The following is a 20,983-nucleotide window of genomic DNA, read 5'->3' on the forward strand; positions in this document are numbered from 1 at the left end:
AAAACAAAGAATAAAACACAAAGAATTTGAAAAGGAAGAAGCAAAAATGTCTTTATTTCTCAATACATAATAATGTACATAGAAAATCCTATGAAATCTAAAACTTTTAAATTAATTAGTAAGCTTACAGCCTATATTTGAAAGTAATTATATTTCTTTATAATAGCAATAAAAAATTAAAACCTGAAATAAAACATAACATCAAATACCCAGAAATAAGTCTGCAAAATGTTGCAAGACATTTACACTAAAAATTATGAAACATTGACCCAGAGTATTTAAAGAAGAACTAAATAATGGAGAGATACATGTTCACGGTTTTCAAATTTTAGTCTTAAGATATCCATTTTTCATAAATTGATTTATAGATTTAATATAATAATCAAAAATCTTAAATTTTTAAATTGTTTTTAGAGCCTTTTGAAGAAATTGATAAGTTGATCCCAACATTGTGTAAAGATCTTATAAAGGCACAACAATTGAAAGAACAAAGAAAAAAATTGGATGAAATATTTTACCTGACTTCAAGGCTTTTTTGATATTGGCATAAGGATTGACAAATAGATTCATGGGACATCATTAGGAGTCCAGAAATCAACCCACAGGCACAGAGTGGGGTTGGTTATTAACTGACATGCCAATCAGTTCAGTGGTGAAATGTTTAAACAATATTTGCTGAACCAACTGGGTGCCTGTATGGAATGAAAACAAAAATAACTTTTACTCTTATCTCTAACCACACACAAAAATTAATTCAAGATTGATCACAGACTTAAACTAAAACATTAGAATTAGAAATCTTTTAGAGGAAAACAAGAGATTATCTTCATGACTTCAGGATATATAAAGATTTATTAGGTACAAAAAATATTTTGCACTTTCTCAGAATTAAAATGTTCTGCTCATTAACATACAACATTAAGAAACAGACAAACTACAAACTGAGCAATAAATTCTAAAGCATATAAATATGTGCAATATGTAAAGGGTTCAGAGAATACACATATTTAAAAACTCTTACAAAGCAACAGTATGAAACCAAAAACAATTTTAAATGGGTGAAAGCCTTGTCCAGACCAGTCACATAAGAAGATATATAAGTGGCAAATAAACTGTGCAACTTTATTAGTCCATAGAAAAATGCAAATTTAAATTACAAGGAGATGTCAATCTGTACCCACTAGATTGGCTGAAGGCAAAGATTGGCAATACAATTGCACCTCTGATACTTTGCTGGCTGGAATGTAAAACATGCAGTCACTTTGGAGAGCTGTTGGGCGATTTTTTACCAAGTTAAATATCTACTTACCTCGTATACCCCACCCATTTCACTCCAGAAAAAAATGAGAATGTATGGCCACATGAATTCTTGTACAAGAATATTCATAGCAGCATTATTCCTCATATCCAAAACTGGAAGCAACTCTAATGCCCATCATTTTGAGGATGGTTAAATGAATTTTGGTACAGCAGAATATTATTGAGCAAAATAAGTAATGAACTATTGAAATATGAAGAAACACTGTGTTAAGTTAGAAAAACCTGACATTTAAAAATGAGTAATACTGTATGATTCCATATATTTTAAGTCCAGTGAGTACAAAACTAAGCTATAATGATCAAAATCAGACAGTGGTCACATCTATTTGTCTCGGGTAGGTTGTCTGGAAAGTGACACAAAATAACTTTTAGTGGTAATGGAAATATCCATTATCTTGTTTTGAGTGATAGTAACAGTAGAATACAATAAACAATCCTTTAAGCATGTGAGATCTGTTTATTTTATTATATGTAAATTAAACTTCAGTAAAAATTACAATATAGAACAACCCATCAAATATTTTAAGACAAAAACGGTAAAGGAAAGGATAAAGGAAAAAAAGCAATTTACACAAATATCATAATTTTAAACTAAACACATAATTGAATCATAATGATTTAGAGATTACTGAGTCATAAACAAAAGGTGAGAATTTAATTTGGTGGCCACTGAGAACCCAAATTTTAAAGTATATTAGAATCTCTAGGAGAGCTTTTTAATAATTGGAATGCCTGGGCCTCATTCCAAAACCATTCAATCAAAATTTTTGCAGGGTGCATAGCAACGTATATATATTTAAAACTTCACAGGTGCTTCTGATAAGCCAGCTTTGTTCCTTGATGAGGCATCTGGAAACAATAAATTTCAACAGGTCTCCTCTTCCACATCTCTGATTGACAGTTCTGTTTCCCCTGCCAGAAGACTCCAAGCAATGCAGAATTCATTACTTTTTGATGCAGCTTTTTTCACTTTTAGGCATTGAACATTTCTAGTTGTCAAAAAGTTTACATGAAACTGAAAACACACACATTGATAAAAAATGAGTCATTTTCTGGAATAATATAAAATAACTAATCTGCTTTGCTTATAATCGTTTATCAAGAAGTCAATAAAATGATACCTCTCTAAACTTACCCTAGATGTCTACTGCCTAAGCACCGCAAGCAATTTACCATTTTTGAATTTGATGTTAATTTCAGATACCTCACCTTTCTGAGTGCCTTTATCCCTAGCTATTCTAGTTTTTCCATCTCTCTGTATAAGAAGATAAGACCTGACGTATTTACTGATTACAAAATATGCCTCGTGTTGTCTTGTTGCTGTAGAGAGATGTGAGATATTTACCTCTTTATAAATACAAAACACTTGTACTGTGCTTTCTTTATCATAATTTTTGCTTTTCAATTTTATGTTTTATCTTCATTGTGTTAATGATATTGACCAACCCTTCCAGTTTTGCATTGTTCTTAATTGGCTTAACATGCTGGTCATGATTTCAACCAAATGCCTTCCAAGAGGAAGCATTGTCAAACAGGTGGATTATGGTATTGAAAGAGGCTCATAAAAGGCAATTGGCAGTCGTTCCAGGTAGACTCACCATCAGAGAGGTCTAAGCAAAGAATTAAGACAGATATATCTGACAATGGCTAGATGCCATAATAAGAGTCTTGCAACAGAAATAATACAGAAACCAGAAAGTTATAAGAGGAGGTGCTCCTTAGAATAGAAAAATGGTAGGTAAATTGTTTTAATGGAATTGTTTTCTTTTGAGAGTACTGATGAAAGAAAAATTAAATTTCAGGGCTGGAAAACCTGGGTAGAACTGATTTGCTAGAATGAAGCAAACAGTAAGGTTGACACTGTGCTCTTCATCAAATGAGCTACTTGAGTTCTTTAAGTTTCCTTGCCTAGTAACAATAACAACCCAATACTGGGATAGATATATTGGTAGGTCTATTAGAATGGATTCAGTTGTAGAGATTGGAGGGATACTTCAGTGACAGGGAGCTAAACAGTTTATCATAATGATGCAGACACATGAACTTACTGAAAATAGTTATTCTCTTACCATATCCTCACCTCTACTTCTATTCATGTGTTGGTTCATTCTCAATCAAGTTAGCAGACTCTGGTGACCTGAAGCCTACCCTGACAGAGTGTATATATATACACACACATATATATGATATATTATACATAGGGATTTTTATCCATACATCAAATATTACATGTTGTTTGGGTCCTTTTCCATTCTTAAACCAAATAATTTGGTCAAGTATATGGAGGGCTCCGAGTTACCAGCCTGAGTTACATGATGACACTTTCATAGAAGGGTGAAGGGTAGGCATACATAGACACATGTACTTCCTTTTTTGGTTTGAAAGCAATCTTATAAGAATAATTAAGAAAATTATAATTGTTGTATTATAATTTATTATTTTAAAATCACTTTTAAAACATACCCTTTGAAATTTTAGTTTATATTTTTTTGTTTCATTTAGATTTGGTCAGCTAAAAATTATTTTATGGTCTTAGCCTTTCTGTTATTTTCTTACAGTTTCAGGATAGCCTTTACTATTCTACAACAAGGTTGTTGACCTTATATAAATCTTCACTGTAATTTGTTAAACTTTCTGAAAATCAGAGACTTAGATATGCATAATAAGTATTGACAAAAGGGCATAGAAATGACTAAATCCGGTATGCTGGGTAGATATGTACACTTTTTGTTACCCATCTGCACAAAAACAAAGAAAAAAATCAACTTTAGGGATCAATCAGAGCGCTATTTATGGACTCCACTGCATACTGAAAACATTGATTTAATGTTTTCAAACTAGAGTCAGTACATAGTCTAGTGATCTAAGCTACTTAAGCACCACTCTTCACCGTATCACTCTTTACTTACAATTTAATTGCCACATGTCCTTTTGAAATGAACATTGAAGGACCATCCTCATGAATGCATTCCTAAGAATCACAATGTTTATTCTGTGTAGTCTTGCTGTAGGTTTAATCAAGATCCATGAAATGGACACATTCCTCTTAATTGATTGCAAATGTTTATGATTACCCAGAGAGTGTTTTTCAAATGTCTGATGACTATAATATTACTGACTTTCTCTCTAGACAGTCTTAAATCTGTTTATTACTCATTTGGCTACTTTCCAGCTTTCAGTTCTCTCATTTACTTCAATGTGCATCAGTAAGCATATAATTAATCTAAACAACTTATTGAACTATTTCCTTTGCATTAGTATATATGATGTTAAGTAGGTAAAATTTATATATTCTACTGCTTTGGATTTATTCATCAGTAAAATGTTCTTAACAAATATTGATCAGCATCACTGTAAAGATGCCTCTTATATTGAAATATTGTGATCTCATGCTCAGATCACAAGTTATTATCAAATAGAAATTCAGTCTTAGTGATGGTCCACTGTTGCCAGACCGTGTTACCTCAAAAATCTAGTATACCATATAATTATCATTATTTTTTAAATACAAAGTAAAAATGCAGCACAAATGCCAACAAAATCATAAATGACTCAAATTCTTTTTGAAGTGAAGTTTTTTCTAAGCAAGATTTTTTAAATGGCTTATGGTTAAAAGTTTTATTTTCTCAGGAAGCGAGCCATTTATAAAGTATGTTTTGCTATTCACGTGTTAGGAAAAGTCTCTTCAGTTCAATGATGTATCTCATGTATCCAGCAGTATGACATACTACTCCTTATTTTTAAAAAAGTCCAAGGTTTCAAATATTAATTTTAATGCTTGGCATTCTGTCATAATTTCAGAAATACCAAGACTGGTTGAATACAGTGCTGAAGCCTTTTTCTACTCCAAGTGGGGTCTTAAAATGTATTATATGATTCAAAAAATTAAATGTGCCTAATCTACACAGAGGAGGAAGAAATGAATAGAGGAGAAAAATCAGACACAAAAACTTAGTGACAGATCTCTTTTCCTGTTGAATTCATTGTTTTAAAAGTGATATTTCAAAACAATAATCAGACTGAGAATTACTATTTTGATGTATTCCAGAGAATGCCACTAAATTTTGTTAAATTGCAACTGCAGTTTGGAAAATAAGTAGTATTGCAGGATACCTCTATCTGTAATACGGTTTGTGGTATCATCAGATGGTATAGATAATATACTCCATGAGGGCAAGAATTGTTTTTTGTTTTGCTCAACATTCTCTTCCAAGTACCTCTCACAGTGCATGGCACATGGTAAGCAAAGACTTGAAAGATATTTATTTGTTTTATTTCTTAAATTTTTAACATTGATACATATGATATGTACATATCATATTTTCAGGGTACATATGATAATTTGATAAATTCATGTAATCAAATCAGGGTAGTTTGGATATCCATCACCTTAAATATTTATCTTTTCTTTGCAATAGCAACATATGAATTATTTTCTTTTAGCTATTTTGAAATGTACAATCAATTGATCTTAACTATAGTCACCCTACTGATTTATTGAGCACCAGGTCTTATTTATTCTAAGGGTATAATTTTACCCATTAATAAACCTCTTTCCATTCCCTTAACCCCCCTACCATTCTTGGCCCCTGGTCACCACCAGTCTGCTCTCTATCTTCATGAATTCCACTTTTATATCTTGAGAAATATCTACTTGGATGCTGACCACTGGTATGAAATGGGCAATAGTGTGTCATATTTCTGATTAAAAGCCTTTTTTGGGGTCAGTTTAGAAATATGCTTATACATTAAATTCTAATATTTCCTAGGATTTTTTTCTACCCTAATCTACTTTGATATAAACCATTTTAGTAGAGAGATTAAAATTAATCTTACTTTACAGATGATAGTAAAGTCATTATTTTACATGATTTAATATAATGAATCATTAAGCTTCAATCAGCCACTACCTCTTGGAGGATTGTTGTGGGAAGCTGGCCTAAATAAGTAACACCATACAGATATCTGAGAAATTGATGGTTGCTAGAATGTTATAGACATCAATCTTTAGTTCCCGTAAATATTTTATTCCATTTTCCTATAAAAAAAAGATGGCAGAAGAAAATCAAGATAAATGTTGTTATTAACATTATCACATTAAAATATCATTTCCTGTTGAAATGTTAATTCTTTCCACTAAACTGGAGGCAACTCAAGGACAGGAACTGAGCCTTCATCTTCCTTATCAAAGTATCAGATATTTGCTTTAAAAAATGTATTAATCAAGACCCTTTCTCTTACAAGTAGCAGAAGTTTACTTCAGAATAGCTTTTTTAAAATTGACTCATGTAGTCTGAAAGTCTAGGGAACAGCTACCTTGCCTCTGTTTCACTTTATTACTTTCACACTAGACATGTTGGCTCCTGCAATCACAAAACTACTACATTGGGACAACACAAGAAAGACCACTTCTTGTAGATTATCCATATTTCACATTTCAATCTTCACTGTAATTTGTTAAACTGTTTCTGGAAATCAGAGACTTAGATATGCATAATAAGTATTGACAAAATATCTTAGCATGGAAATGACTAAATCCAGTATGCTGGGTAGATATGTACACTTTTTGTTACCCCTATGCACTAAAACAAAGAAAAAATCAACTTTAGGGATTAATCAGAGGGTTATTTATGGGCTCCACTGCATACTGAAAACATTGATTTAATGTTTCCAAACTAGAGTCAGTACTAGCCCTTAAAAAATTACTTAGGCCAAGGACATGGAGAGTTCAAACTAACCAGCCCAGGACACATGACCATCCAGCAATGCAACCTAGAAAGTTGAGCACACGTAGAAAACAAGGGATGCATCCAGATTTATTTCTTAAATGAAAAGTGGCATCTTGTTGTTTGAATAAAGGAAAGGAAAATCGGGAGATTAAAAATAAAAGACACCAACTACTTAGCCACCAGTCTAACCCCATTAACTTGGAACTACAAATTATACTGGTGGCCAAGTAAGAATCTAAACCTAGTTTTCTGACACAGAATGCAGTGTGTTTTCCCCTAGATAAAAGAGTTGTTTTATAAATGAAAGGTGGAAATGTTGACTGCAAATTACTTACAAAGGCTTTGCATATCATCAAAGTACCCTGAAAACCAAAACAATAACTTTTGACTTGATAAATACAAGGAAAAATTAGGATGGACTCTGTCCTGTGCCACCCAAATCCCCCTTCAAAACTGAAGGCTATCTTCTCCCAAATGCTGAGAGGGCTTGCTGCTGACTGCCTTCCTTATGAATTACCTACCCTCAGCTTAGGAGAACCACCTCACCAAAGGCCACAGGGGGGGTGTAAAATTCCTCCTTCCACCAGCACGAATTTGGGATAACTCTGAAGACCATCCCACTTCCAGAGCTCGCTGCAGGGCTTCGCTGAGACTGCATTGTAGCCCCAGGTCTCCCTCTGCTGGCTCTTTCTTGCTCCCTTCCCTTGTGGCACAGTGTTATTCCCAAGAGCAGTCCCTGATAGATTCTCTGGTCTCCAATCTCCACCCCAGAGTCTGTTTCCTGGGAACCCAACCTTCTACAGTCAATACGCTTTTCTTAGGCCTAAAGGATAATTAAATAGTAACTAAAACAATGAAAGGTTTTCAGGGAAAGTATTTATGTGTTTGCTATCTTTTTATCTAAAATTTTCCTCTATTTTTAAACAAAACCTCACACTACTTTTTAGCATGGAAATGTCTATACCTTACCCTCTTATACAGTCTGTATGGGAAAAAAATCACTAACATCAGTGATGATATGCTAATCCAGATTCTCCAATAACTACTTTTAAGAGAGGCAAGCAGAGTTGACTAAGAGATTATAATCTTGGGAGTGTGCAGAATGTTTTCAGTATATACATTTACTGAGAGGAGACAGAATTCATAATCTTTGATTTTTCTAAAAAGAGTCTGTAACACAAAGAAAGTTAAGAAATTGGAGCACTGGTTCCCAGATGGTCTCTTAAGAAGCATCAAGTGAGAGAAAATCCCTTGTTTTTTTCCTGAGAGTTTCTGATTCCATAGAAATGGGATTGAGCAAAAATCTTCATTTTCAACAAGTGTTCCAGATGACTCCGAAATAAAACTCGGTGGATTACAGTTTAGAAAAATACAGACTTATGGATTAAAATATAGTTCTGTTAGTTTCTATTGCTGGTGTATCACATTACCAGAAATTTAGAGGCTTAAACAATACAAGTTATTAATAGTATTTTTTAGATCAGCAGTCTGAAATGGAATCTCAGTGGGCTATAATCAGTGTCAGCAATGCTGTGTTCTCTGGTGGTTCTAGGGAAGAATCAATTTCCTTGCCTTTTCCACCTTCTAGAAACAACCCGCCTTTCTTCACTCAAGGTCCCTTTCCCCCATCTTCAAAGCCAGCAGCCTTGCATCTCTCTGAAGATGCTGAGTCTCAACACATTCTTCAGGAGTTAGACCTCCCTTTGATGCTCCTGTTCTGTCTCCCTCTTCCAATTTTAAAGACTGTGATTACACTAGAGCCACCCAAATAATATGGGATAATCTCCCTATTTTAAGGTCAGACAATTAACAGCTTTAATTCTATCTGCAACCTTAATTTGTCTTTGCTGTGTAACATAGTATATTCACAGATTACAGGGATTAACATGTGAGCATTTTGGGGAGATCAATATTCTACCTATAACAAGTTCCTTTACAGTGCCATGGAAAAAACGTCTTCCCCCTTGCCCAGTCTTATGTTTAATAACTCAATTAATGAGCCTTCCACCACCTGATGTTATGTAAATATCTGGTCAATAGAATTAATTACTGGAAACTACGGAAACATCTTTTAGCTTTCTGTTATCCATAAATAGCACCTAGTCACATCCACTCACCTGAAAGCACCTTGAGGTCAGGAAACATATATTCTTTATTTCTGAAACATAGGGAACTCATCTCCTTGACGTCCAGCTAATCAGCATACAGATAATGTAGCTGAATGATTGTGATGTGTGATGATGTTCATGTTCAATGAACGAAACCAAAGGCCTACTCTCTTTTATTTTTTATTTTTTTGAAATAGAGTCTCTCTCTGTCACCCAGACTGGAGTGCAGTGGCGCCATCTTGGCTCACTGCAACCTCCGCCTCCTGGGTTCAAGCGATTCTCCTGTTTTAGCCTCTTGAGTAACTGGGACTACAGGCATGCGCCACCACACCCGGCTAATTTTTTGTATTTTTAGTAGAGATGGGTTTTCACCATGTTAGCCAGGCTGGTCTCAAACTCCTGACCTCAGGCAATCCACCTGTCTTAGCCTCTCAAAGTGCTGGGATTAGACATGAGTCACTGCGCCCAGCCTACTCTCTTTTTTAATGACTCTTTTACACAGAGCAGCTCATAAACAGCATGACTCAGAATCTTCTCTCATTGAACTTACCAATTGCCACATAACATGGGTATTTGGTGTCATTTGCTCAAATAAGCAAAACTCTTTATGCTTAACTCCTGTATTCCATGAGACTACCTTGTAATTTATGCTTGCCATTTTGGGTAGCTAGCCATCAGTAAAATTAAAGCAATCTGGCCTATTGGTGGGAAGAATGGTGATCTCTTAACAAATAGTCATGTTCTATTACTAACAATAAAAGAATTACCATATGTTAGACCCTACACTAGATTTTGTATATACACAGCAAACACACACAGACACTTTTGCAAAATCGATCTTTGAAGACTTCTATAAGATAAATATTTTTTGCTGGAAGTGATGGCTTACGCCTGTAATCCCAGCACTTTGGGAGGCCAAGGCAGGTGGATTGCCTGAGCTCAAAAGTTCAAACCAGCCTGGCCAGCATGGTGAATCCCAGTCTTTACCAGAAATACAAAAGTTAGCCTGGCATGGAGGTGTGTACCTGTAGTCTCAGCTACTCAGGAGGCTGAGGTGGGAGGATCACTTGAGCCTGGGATGTGGAGGTTGCAATGAGCTGATATCATGCCACTATACTCTAACCTGGTTAATAGAGTGTGACCCTGTCTCAAAAATAAATATAAACAAATAAATTCTTCATTTTCAGTTGAGGAAACATTTTCAAAAAATTTTACAGTCACATATCTAAGAAGTGACCACCAGAATTCCAGTGTAAGGAAACAGAGGGGTTATAGTGGTCTTTTGTCACATCACTTTTCAGTATGTATATCACTCTGATAAAAAATTAAAGCTAAAAAACATTATATAGTTTCAAATTAAGGAGAATTAATTTACTAGACCAATTTATTTATTTAAAAACATTTTGAGGCGGCATCTCACTCTGTCACCCATGTTGGAGTGCAGTGGCACGATCTCAGCTCACTGCAACCTCCACTTCCCTGGTTCAAGCCATTTTCGTGCCTCAGCCTGGGTAATTTTATGTATTTTTAGTAGAGACGAGGTTTACCATGTTGGCCAGGCTGGTCTCGAACTCCTGGCCTCAAGTGATCTGCCCACCTCAGCCTCCCAAAGTGCTGGGATTTCAGACATGAGCCAGCGTGCCCAGCCCCAATTTAAAGCATACAATCAAACGCATCACTTCCTGACTTAAACTGCTTTTCATTCTGTTCTTGTATCCAGTCTTCCACTTAAGGCAGATCCTCTACTTGAAACTTTCGATAGATCAAAGCTGTATTTAGAATAAAATTAAAACCTCTTTGTGTCTCACAGAGATCTGCATAACCTGACTCTTCCTCTCCATCCAGCTTCATGTCTCACTAGCTAGGCTGCAACCACAGTGGCCTCCTGTAGGTTTCTCATCCACAGGCTCTTTGTCCATGTCCTGGGCATTTTCTGAGCTATTGCCTTTCTCCTTATCTCTTTGCTTGGATAATATCTTCTTATTCTTTTACCCCAGAGTTTAAATACGAGTTTTGCAGAGAAACCGTCCTCTAACTAAAATAGATCCTCCTCCTCACCCTATTATCATCTACTAATGCACTCATTGTTTTCTTCCAAACACTTAGTGTGCTTTGTGGTTTTTTAGTTTGCTTACTTGTTTATTGTTTGTTTTAATGTGTGGATGGGTATTCATTGATGTGATCCGAGCTCCTAGCATTGTGTCTAATATTCAACAAACGTTTTTGGAGAACAAGTTTTTTCTCAAAGTGAGGATGTAAACTAGCACTGGTATTTTATTTTTGTAATCAGAAGATTTCATAGAGGGTAAGTAATCTAGAACTTTATTCTCTAGTCATGCTCTGTTTTCTGAGCATCTTGGAACTATTTCAATGTAACTTTTGTTTTGTTTGCCTTGTATTCAGATGTACACTTTAAGTAACTCAAATAAAGAACAACTTACAGTTTGAAATCAATAATCTGCTCTGTCTGCTCTGACATGTATTTTTTTTTCTTTTCTTTTCTTTTTTTCCTGTTTTTTTTTTTTTTTTTTTTTTTTTTTTTTTTTTTTTGAGACGGAGTCTCACTCTGTCACCCAGGCTGGAGTGCAGGGGATGATCTCAGCTCAGTGCAACTTCCAACTCCCGGTTCAAGCAATTCTTCTGCATCAGCCTCCCAAGTAGCTGGGACTACAGGCGTGTGCCACCACGCCTGACTAATATTTGTATTTTTAGTAGAGACAGGGTTTCACCATATTGGCCAGGCTGGTCTCAAACTCCTGATCTCATGATCTGCTGCCTCGGCCTCCCAAAGTGCTGGGATTACAGGCGTGAGCCACCACACTGGGCCTCTCATATATATTCTAAAGGTATATTGATTCTGGGGTTAGGCCCAAGCTTGTGTATTTTTGATAAATTTCTCAAATGATTCTGATTCATATCAAAGTTTAAGAACATCTGCTTAGCATGTACATAGTCTTGTTATTGTACTTCTACCTGTATCAACCAAATTCCATCAAATTTAACCATTTGCTTAATTCATGCTTCAGAGTCTTACACCCTTACGTACGTTCTGACTTGGATATTGAATGAATACATAACACCTTTATTATGCCAGCTCTTTTATTTCATCCTCTGCCCTAGCTGAGGATTTTATTCTTTTAACCTGCTTTGATGGTAACATCCTGGGTTTACAACATAATTAATGATAAGAAATGTAAGGTAGAATTTATACAGTATATATGTTGTAAAGATTTTGAAAGTCATCAGATAATGAAACATATAATATTTACAACAACTATTTTAAAATGAAAGTAATCAGAAGAAGAAAGCAAAATTGTTATTTTAGTCAATTTGTAACCTTTTAAATATAAATGTTTATAAAAGTAAATGTAGTTTTCAAATTTTTGGCTATTTGTTTTATTGTTCTGTGGGTTTACTTATTGCTTTTTCTGGTTTGTATGTTGAAAGATACATAATTTAACTATTGCCATTGAGAGGCAAATTTTATATGCAGGCAAACAGGCAAACACACACTATTAAGGATTTTGAGATCTAGTCTACTCATAAGTTCCCTACAATCCCATTTACTTGTTTCTCCAGTATTTGCCCTTTAAATATTTTATTCTTTGGAATATGTAATGAAAAATATAGTTTATGATATAGTAAAAGAAAATCTACTATATTAAGATTATTACATAATCTATATTAAGCTTGTGTTGTGCCAGATACTTAATTCAGATATCTTCTTCTATAAACAAGCAATCTGATACCACGAAGAAATATTTGTGATATTTCAGACACTTATTGTTACTTAAATACACATCAAAGTACAAATGATAAACTCTTTAGATTGAATTTTATTTTTCTTATTTAAACGTGACATGAATACTGAATGTTTTAATTTGATACATTTCTAGAACTTTGCTTATTTTGGAATGAGTATGTAAATATTTTGCTGATCATCATAAATTCAAAAATGTTGCTTAACATTTTCTAAAATGCTGAAATAAGTATTAAAAAATATGTTTTGCACATTAAATATATTCTCCTTACTAAGGCAAATTTGGTGTCTCCTACCAACTTTTCCAAATTTAACTAAGGAGGTGTTACTCATTAAATAGATTAAAATGCAGCTTTTATTTGTGGTCTAAGTGACCTGAGCCCTTCGAAGATAACCTTTCGAAGATTTCTGTTTAACTGATAAAAGTCAGGCTTAGTGATACTGTTGCCTGTTTTAACATTCATAATCTTGATTCAGATTCATCTGTCATCAATGATATTCATGCTTACATGAGGTTAATATTACCCTTTAAAATGCTAAGGAAAATAGGAATGTCTTTCCCTTATTCATGTTTTGCTCTAGAGAAATGAGGCATATCTCCAACCACCTCCCTGTGCCCTCACCCAACATTCCTAGCATGGATATCATTTAGGTTCCATGTAGATATAAAGAAATCTATTTTAAAAATAACAGTTCCTACATTTTTCATGTGAACACATCAAAATGTGCCAAACCTTAAACATATTTGAGAGTTCCATCAGCTACTCAAGTAATGATAAGAAATCTAAGATAGAATTTTTACAGCATATACTCAATTGGTAATTGAGTAGCTGATGGAACTCTCAAATATGTTTAAGGTTTGGCACATCTTCAGAGAGCCTACAATGTGGAAAAATATTCTGATATAGGTGAAATAGCTTATGCCTTCCTTCTGTACAATAATTCACATGTATTTTGATGGGCTTTTGATGTTTCCAGATATTCGTGGAATACAGGAGTTCTTGGACAAAGTGTCTCAGCAGGGAATGGATGTTGCACTTCAGAAGGTAGAAAACAACATCAATAAAATGATCACCACTCTCTTTGACACCATGAGAATAGAAGAACTGAATCGCTATCGAGACACTCTTAGGCGAGCGATCCTTGTTATGAATCCTGCCACAGCCAAATCCTTCATTACTGAGGTAAGTGAAAGTTGTCTTGGGGTGAGAGTTGTGCAAAAAAATTAAAAGCTTTGGAATAGATCCTACAGAGGAGATGAAAATTAAGAGCAGTGCGAAGGAATTAATTACACAACTTTTGTTAACACTAATGGAGGTAGCATAGGGCTTGCCTTGCTCATCTCATTTACCCCTTACTGTCCAGTTAATTGCTGAGAACATTTGTATTTATATATATTTGGGCACACAGACAGAACAATTTTAAGAAGTCTTATAGAAGTTTAAAAGTGCCATTGACCTGAATGAATCTGGCAAGATCAAGAATAAATTCACAAGTGCATAGCTCTCTAACTAATCTTTAGTATTTTTTTGTAATTTAAAATTTTACTTCTGAAAAAAAAATGTACTTGAATCAGGATATCATTTTATAAACATGATTACTGTTACAAAAACATACACAGATTTATATCTTCCCTGTGAACTTTGTACCAACACAAATGATTGTCTGAAACTCCGTAAAATGATGACTACTGTATATTTTATGATGCTACATCTTCAAATTTTTAATTGTATCTGTTCATTTAGTTAGAAGCTCTGAAATTTAGTAAAAATACAGTTAAGACTTTCCAGTGATTGGTGTAACATTTCTATGTTCTGAAATGCCTGCTATTGCCTTGTAAAAGTTTATTGTCAAGTCTTTATGCCCTACTTCAAGTTTTTAATGTTACATAATGGTAGAACTGGTCATGACCTTACATACTTTCACATGAGATTTTAAAAAACATTTTAAATTTGGGGGAGGGAATTTATTTGTTTAATACTCTTTTTTTTTTTTTTCCTTGTTTAACTATTATGCTTCTGTTAGCTCCTGAAGTACTGCTATAAAGCTTCCAAATTAGGAACATGTTAGAAGTTCTTTGACACTCACTATATAGTTGGTATCAAAAAACATAAGGCAGAATATAAGTCACTAAGAAGGGTAAACTTGTGTAAAACCAGTCAGTAATACTAATTTTTTCATTTTAATAGGAAACTTCATTATGCAGTTTAAAGACAAATATAAACATTTTACTTTTTGAGTTCAGCAAAAGACTTAGAGAATCTTATTGAACTACTATATTTTTTTCATAATATAATATATTTCCAGTTTTAAAGAAGTTGGTTCCTTCCTTCAAGAAACAAATCTGGAAGGTGGAAGCAAGTTCACAGAGAATGTAATATAAATTAGGATGTTAAAATTGCAATAGATGAGGTTGAAGCATCTATGGTCATTTTTGTTGAAGGAGATGAGAGGAAACTTCACTGAGCAGGTATATTTGAACTAGACTTCGTGTCATGGGTTAGGAATTTACAAAAGAGAAGTGGTATTGATATGGTTTTGCTCTGTGCCCCCACCCAAATCTCATCTTGAATGGTAATCCCCATGTGTTGAGGGAGGGACCTGGTGGGAGGTGAGTGGATCATGGGGGTGGTTTCCCATGATAGTGAGGGAGTTCTCACGAGATCTGATTGTTTAAACGTGGCAGTTTCCCCTGCGCTCTCACTCTCTCCTGCTGCCTTGTGAAAAAGGTGCTTGCTTCTCCTTCCACCATGACTGTTAGTTTCCTGAAGCCTCCTCAGCCATGTGGAACTGTGAGAAAATTAAACTGCTTTCTTTTATAAATTGCCCATCTTGGGTAGTTCATTATAGCAGAGATAATGCTAGTGTATTCTTTGCTAGAACTGCCATAGGCTTAAACAACAGAAAGTTTGCATCTCACAGTTCTGGAGACTAGAAATCTAAAATCAAGATGTTGGCAAGGTTGATTTCTTCTGAGGGGTGCAAGGGAAGGAATTGTTCTAAGCCTCTCTCCTTGGCTTGTAGATGAATTGTCTCTTTCCAATGTCTATTCACATTTTCTTCTCTTCCTGTATGTTTGTGTATCCAAATTTCCTTTTTCTATAAGGGCATGAGTCATTTGGAGGAGGGTTCACCCTAATGACCTCATTTTAATTTGATTATCTCTGTAAAGACCTTATCTCCAAATAAGGTCATATTCTAAGGTACTGGGTATTAGGAATTCAACATATAAATTTGAGAAGGAGGTAATGATGACACAACTTTACCCATAGCAGGTGCCATTAGTTGTTATGAGCAAATAAGGCAGAGGAGTATGTTTGAGAGTTCAATTCGGATCATGTAAAATTTGAGCTAACAGTGGATTCTTTAGGTGGTCTTAACTATGTTTCAACACCTATATAGTACTTACTATCTTCTTACTACTTACTGCTTTCTTTTCTAAGACCTTTTTAAAAAATGAACTCATATAGTCTTCATAAAAAAGCCTTTGAGTTGGTACTAACATCATCCTTGTTTTGTAGATAAGAAAACTGAGGCATATAGGGTTTAAGTTGTCAAGATGACACAACTAGGAAGAGACAGACCCGGGATTAATTCCAATACGTTTGTCTCTAGAGTTTGTATGCTTAACCTTGGTTCCCAGACAGGTTGGTTATAAATGCATGACTGGAGACCAGGAGAAAGGTCAGTGCTTGAGATGTAGTTTATTTGTTTTTCATCAGTTTAATACACATTGATTTACTAGTTTATTAGTTTTCCAGTTCATCCTAGAAACTATGCTAGGCACTAGCGATACAATGACAACAAATATCCCATTCCTCTTCTCAAGTGTATAGCCTGGTGTTGGAGACGGAAAATTAAAGGGTATCAACATTATAAGATGCATGTAATGGTAGAACACATACGTCTCTGCTGAGCTCCAGAGTCAACTGTGTCTGGTTCCAGAGGTTAAGTATACAGCTGTGAAATGTTGAGGAAGGAGCTTGCTATACATGGTGTCTTGAAGGAGGTGCTTCTTGAGTTGAGCATTAAAGGATATGTGGATTGGATCAGGCAGAAAAGGATGGGAAGGGCATTCTAAGCAGCAGGAAGACGGTAAACAAAAGCACAGAGGCAGGCATACAGCAAGAAGGCAAAGGGCTAGGGAAAGAATGGGAAGAGGTGGGTGTGTTGACTACCCTGTTGAGAAGTTTGGTGATGAAAGTAAGGGTAAATTATGGTTTAAAATTTTTACAAATCCCATGCGATGGATATCAGAACCAGGGAAATCTGTTTCATTTTTAGGATAAAACAAGCTGAACCTTTTTACACAGGTATTGGGAAAGCAACCAGTGATGAAAAGGAGATTGTAGAATGGAAAAAGAGTATTGATGAGCTAAGACCCCAGAGTGTTAGAATTCATGAAGCTCTACCAGGGGACTCATTACCAATAACTGACAATTGTTGCTTCAAAGGTAGACAGAATTAGTTCAGACTTCATTAAAGGAATTTTCATTGATAATCCTTGTATTTCTGATCATCAATTTCAACTGATATGATCCTAACGTCTCATCTTGTCCCCCAACCTTGACCCTGAACTTTATACTTATAATAATGTATCCCTTCCATCTTGGTCCCCAAACACATAAAATCTATGATCTTTCCTTAGAGACTCTTCTGTCTTTCCTCACTCATCCACCATTCTTTTAGTAACTTATCTTTTATAATCGCTGATTTTATGTCTCCAAACTGTGGACAAGTTATTCCACAGGCATCTTAAGCAGTGATGTAGGAATGGCGGAAAGAATGTGAACTACCACCACCTCTATCCTAGCCTAAGCTCACTCTATTGTACTGTTCTCTGACCTGCAAGATGGTTTCTGTTTCTCAATTAGTTGTTTTCAGACACATCCCACCTCCTCCATGGGTTCTAGGATTGTTTCTCTTGAGTAGGAAATAGGCTGACGCTATTAGTGCTGGGAGCAGTTCATTCAAAAGAGAGGCAGAACTGAATTCGAAAGAGTGCACTGAAATTCTGAAGACATAAAGAGGAGTCATTTCTGTGTGACCTAGAGTTTTACTCAGTATAGTGGATGAGGCAGCATGTAACTAAATACTAGTATGTGAAAGAAAATTCTGTAATAGTGATGGATCAATGGTGTTCTGGAATACCGTAGGAGAACTGACTCATGCTACAGAGGGCTTAGCCAGGGCCACAACAAGTTTCGCAGATAAGGTGTGTCACCAGAATCTTGAAAAATAATAAGAATTAACCAAGCAAACAATCAAACAATGATGGGCAAACAACTCAGAATGCATGTGTGTGTGTGTGTGTGTGTGTGTGTGTGTGTGTGTGGTATGATACATGAACAGAATTAAAAAATCAAATTATACTGAGGGTTTTAAAATTAGAAACAAGAGTCTATGTTTTCCTACCTCCAGTTATTCTTTTCAGAATTAATTATTTATTTTTAATTTTAAAATTTAATTTGTATTTACTTTTAGCATACCTTGTGTATTTGCATTGTTCAAAATTTTAAAGATTCAACAAGACAATATCCTGCCACTGTTCCTCCAACACCTGAGTTCCTTTTTATGAGACTAATGTTTCTTATGTGGCATTCCAAGTATACACAGACACACACACACACACACACACACACACACATTTTTATTATTTTTCTTACATAAATAGTTGTATACTAGGTTTAAATTCTGAGTTTGGATTTTTAAACTTACTAACTTCTAGGAGATCATTCTATTGAGACCTATGAAGTGTTCCTAATAATATTTAACGGCTATATAATATTCCCTTGGTAGATGTATTAGTCCATTCTCATGCTGCTAATAAGGTCATACCTGAGATTGGGTAATTTATAAAGAAAAAGAGGTTTAATGGACTCACAGTTCCACAGTGCTGGGGAGGCCTCAGAATCATGGTGGAAGGTGAAAGGCACGTCTTACATGGTAGGAGGCAAGAGAGAATGAGAGCCAATCCAAAGGGGAAACCCCTTATAAAACCAACAGATCTCGTAAGACTGATTCACTACCAAGAGAACAGTATGAGGGAAACTGCTCCCATGATTCAATTACCTCCCCCAGGTCCCTCCCACAATACATGGGAACTATGGGAGCTACAATTTAAGATGAGATTTGAGTGGGAACACAGCCAACCATATCAGTAAATTAAATGACTCTTAGCTCTTTAACTTTTTTGTTTTAATTTTTACTTACTCTAGTAAATATTATTGGTTGATTTATTAGTTTATCTCTTACCTACCTTTTCTTATATGGTAAGTGATGATTTACTTCATATACTTCACCCACACCTGCATGTCCTCTCAATATATTACTAGTTACAGCATAATTTTAAGTAACTTTATATAACACATTACCATACCAACTACTGTTGACAGTATAGTATCTGTAAAGACACCTCTGTAAAGGTTCATTCACTATTTTTCCACTCTTCTACGTCTCAGCTTCCATGATCCACAGATTTATCTTTATATTGAGTGTGCTGGAAGAATGTATTTTCTATTCTGTTACCAGAAATAAATTGTTCATACCTTGACTAAAAGTTGGCTTTATAAGATGAAAATCTGTAATTTGCTTTTATTTTATCACTATAAATATCGTTCACTGTACAACAAAGTATTAAGGTATGATTATGTTTAGGTTTTTATCACTCAGCTTCAGGGTTTTTTGTTTGAGTTGTTACTTTTCTTACTTTTCTCTTTATTTCATCTTTGGCTACTAAAATTCTAAATTCTTGTTTTCAATAACAAATCTCCAAAATCCCCATTTCCTGACTGCAGCCTTTCCTCCCAAAGCCCCCCCTTTCCTGCTCTGTTTCTGGTGTATCCCTAAAAATCAGATAAATTCTAGTGGGTCAGATCCACAAATTCCTGGTTCCTGTGTCTTACAATTTCTTAGTTTCCTGCTTTGCTGGGAAATATCTTGAAGTAGCTTCTGAAGGAAGAGTGTTTTGCTTTTTTTTTTTCTTACAGAGAAAACATCTGTGTTAAATAAGCTGTGTAGAGGCAAGAATTTTAGTGCTGTTGGCCACAAGTTCAATGATAATGAATCAACAATGAATATTAAATAAAGTGCCTTTAAATAGAAATGCATAAAACCAAAGGCTGGCAGGGACCAAACTCTGTATTTCCCCTAGGAGCAGTGGTTTGACATTCACCAATGCAGTGTTCGTGGGAATTTTATAGAACCTAACTACTGTGAATGACAAGCATCCACAATCATTGTCATTATTTTCACTTAAGTCCAGAAAATGTATTCATTCTGGCCGGGCGCGGTGGCTCAAGCCTGTAATCCCAGCACTTTGGGAGGCCGAGACGGGCGGATCACAAGGTCAGGAGATCGAGACCACCCTGGCTAATACGGTGAAACCCCGTCTCTACTAAAGAATACAAAAAACTAGCCGGGCGACGAGGCGGGCGCCTGTAGTCCCAGCTACTTGGGAGGCTGAGGCAGGAGAATGGCATCCGGCCACCGCACTCCAGCCTGGGCGACAGAGCCAGACTCCGTCTCAAAAAAAAAAAAAAAAAAAAAAAAAAAAAAAAAAGGAAAGAAAATGTATTCATTCTAACTTAATCCTTGATGAATAATATAGTTAATTACAAATTCCTAAGTTAAAAAAATATTTACGTCAGAACATCAACAGCATTAATTCATTACATAATGGTAATTTGATCATTTAGATTGAGTACATAGAAGATGGATATGGTCATTTTACTGGAGGTGGTACAAGATTTTGCATGTGTATTTATGTTACCTTGCTCTTGAATAATCATGGCAACATTAGTTGCCCCAGTTCACCTAGAAAATTCACCTATTTATTTAGAAGAGAATCCTATGCTTCTTACTTTTTTTTAAAGGGATAAATGTCAGCTTTCAAGAACATTTTGCATGTGACAGCATGTGAGAATCAACATACATTTAACTACAATCAGTCTTCTTTATTAACTGATTTAGTTTTTGCAATTTCACCTATTCACTAAACTTTATATGTAATTCCAAAATCAATCCTCAGGGCACTTTCATGATCACATATTTGCAGAGCTCAAAAA

The 20,983-nt window shown here is 35.1% G+C and overlaps 1 protein-coding gene across 2 annotated transcripts in view; it reads left to right on the forward strand.

The window, feature by feature from the left end:
• The window catches only part of GRID2 (glutamate ionotropic receptor delta type subunit 2), a 1,566,068-nt gene that overhangs the window by 840,768 nt on the left and 704,317 nt on the right, over positions 1-20,983 (forward strand). For both annotated transcript variants that reach the window (XM_030916966.1, XM_030916977.1), the window contains one exon: positions 13,896-14,101. In XM_030916966.1, the coding sequence (XP_030772826.1) occupies positions 13,896-14,101 (206 nt within the window). The remainder of the gene's footprint in view (positions 1-13,895; positions 14,102-20,983) is intronic.

The sequence above is a fragment of the Rhinopithecus roxellana genome, chromosome 2 (genome assembly GCF_007565055.1).
Source record: "Rhinopithecus roxellana isolate Shanxi Qingling chromosome 2, ASM756505v1, whole genome shotgun sequence".
Taxonomy (NCBI): Eukaryota; Metazoa; Chordata; class Mammalia; order Primates; family Cercopithecidae; genus Rhinopithecus; species Rhinopithecus roxellana.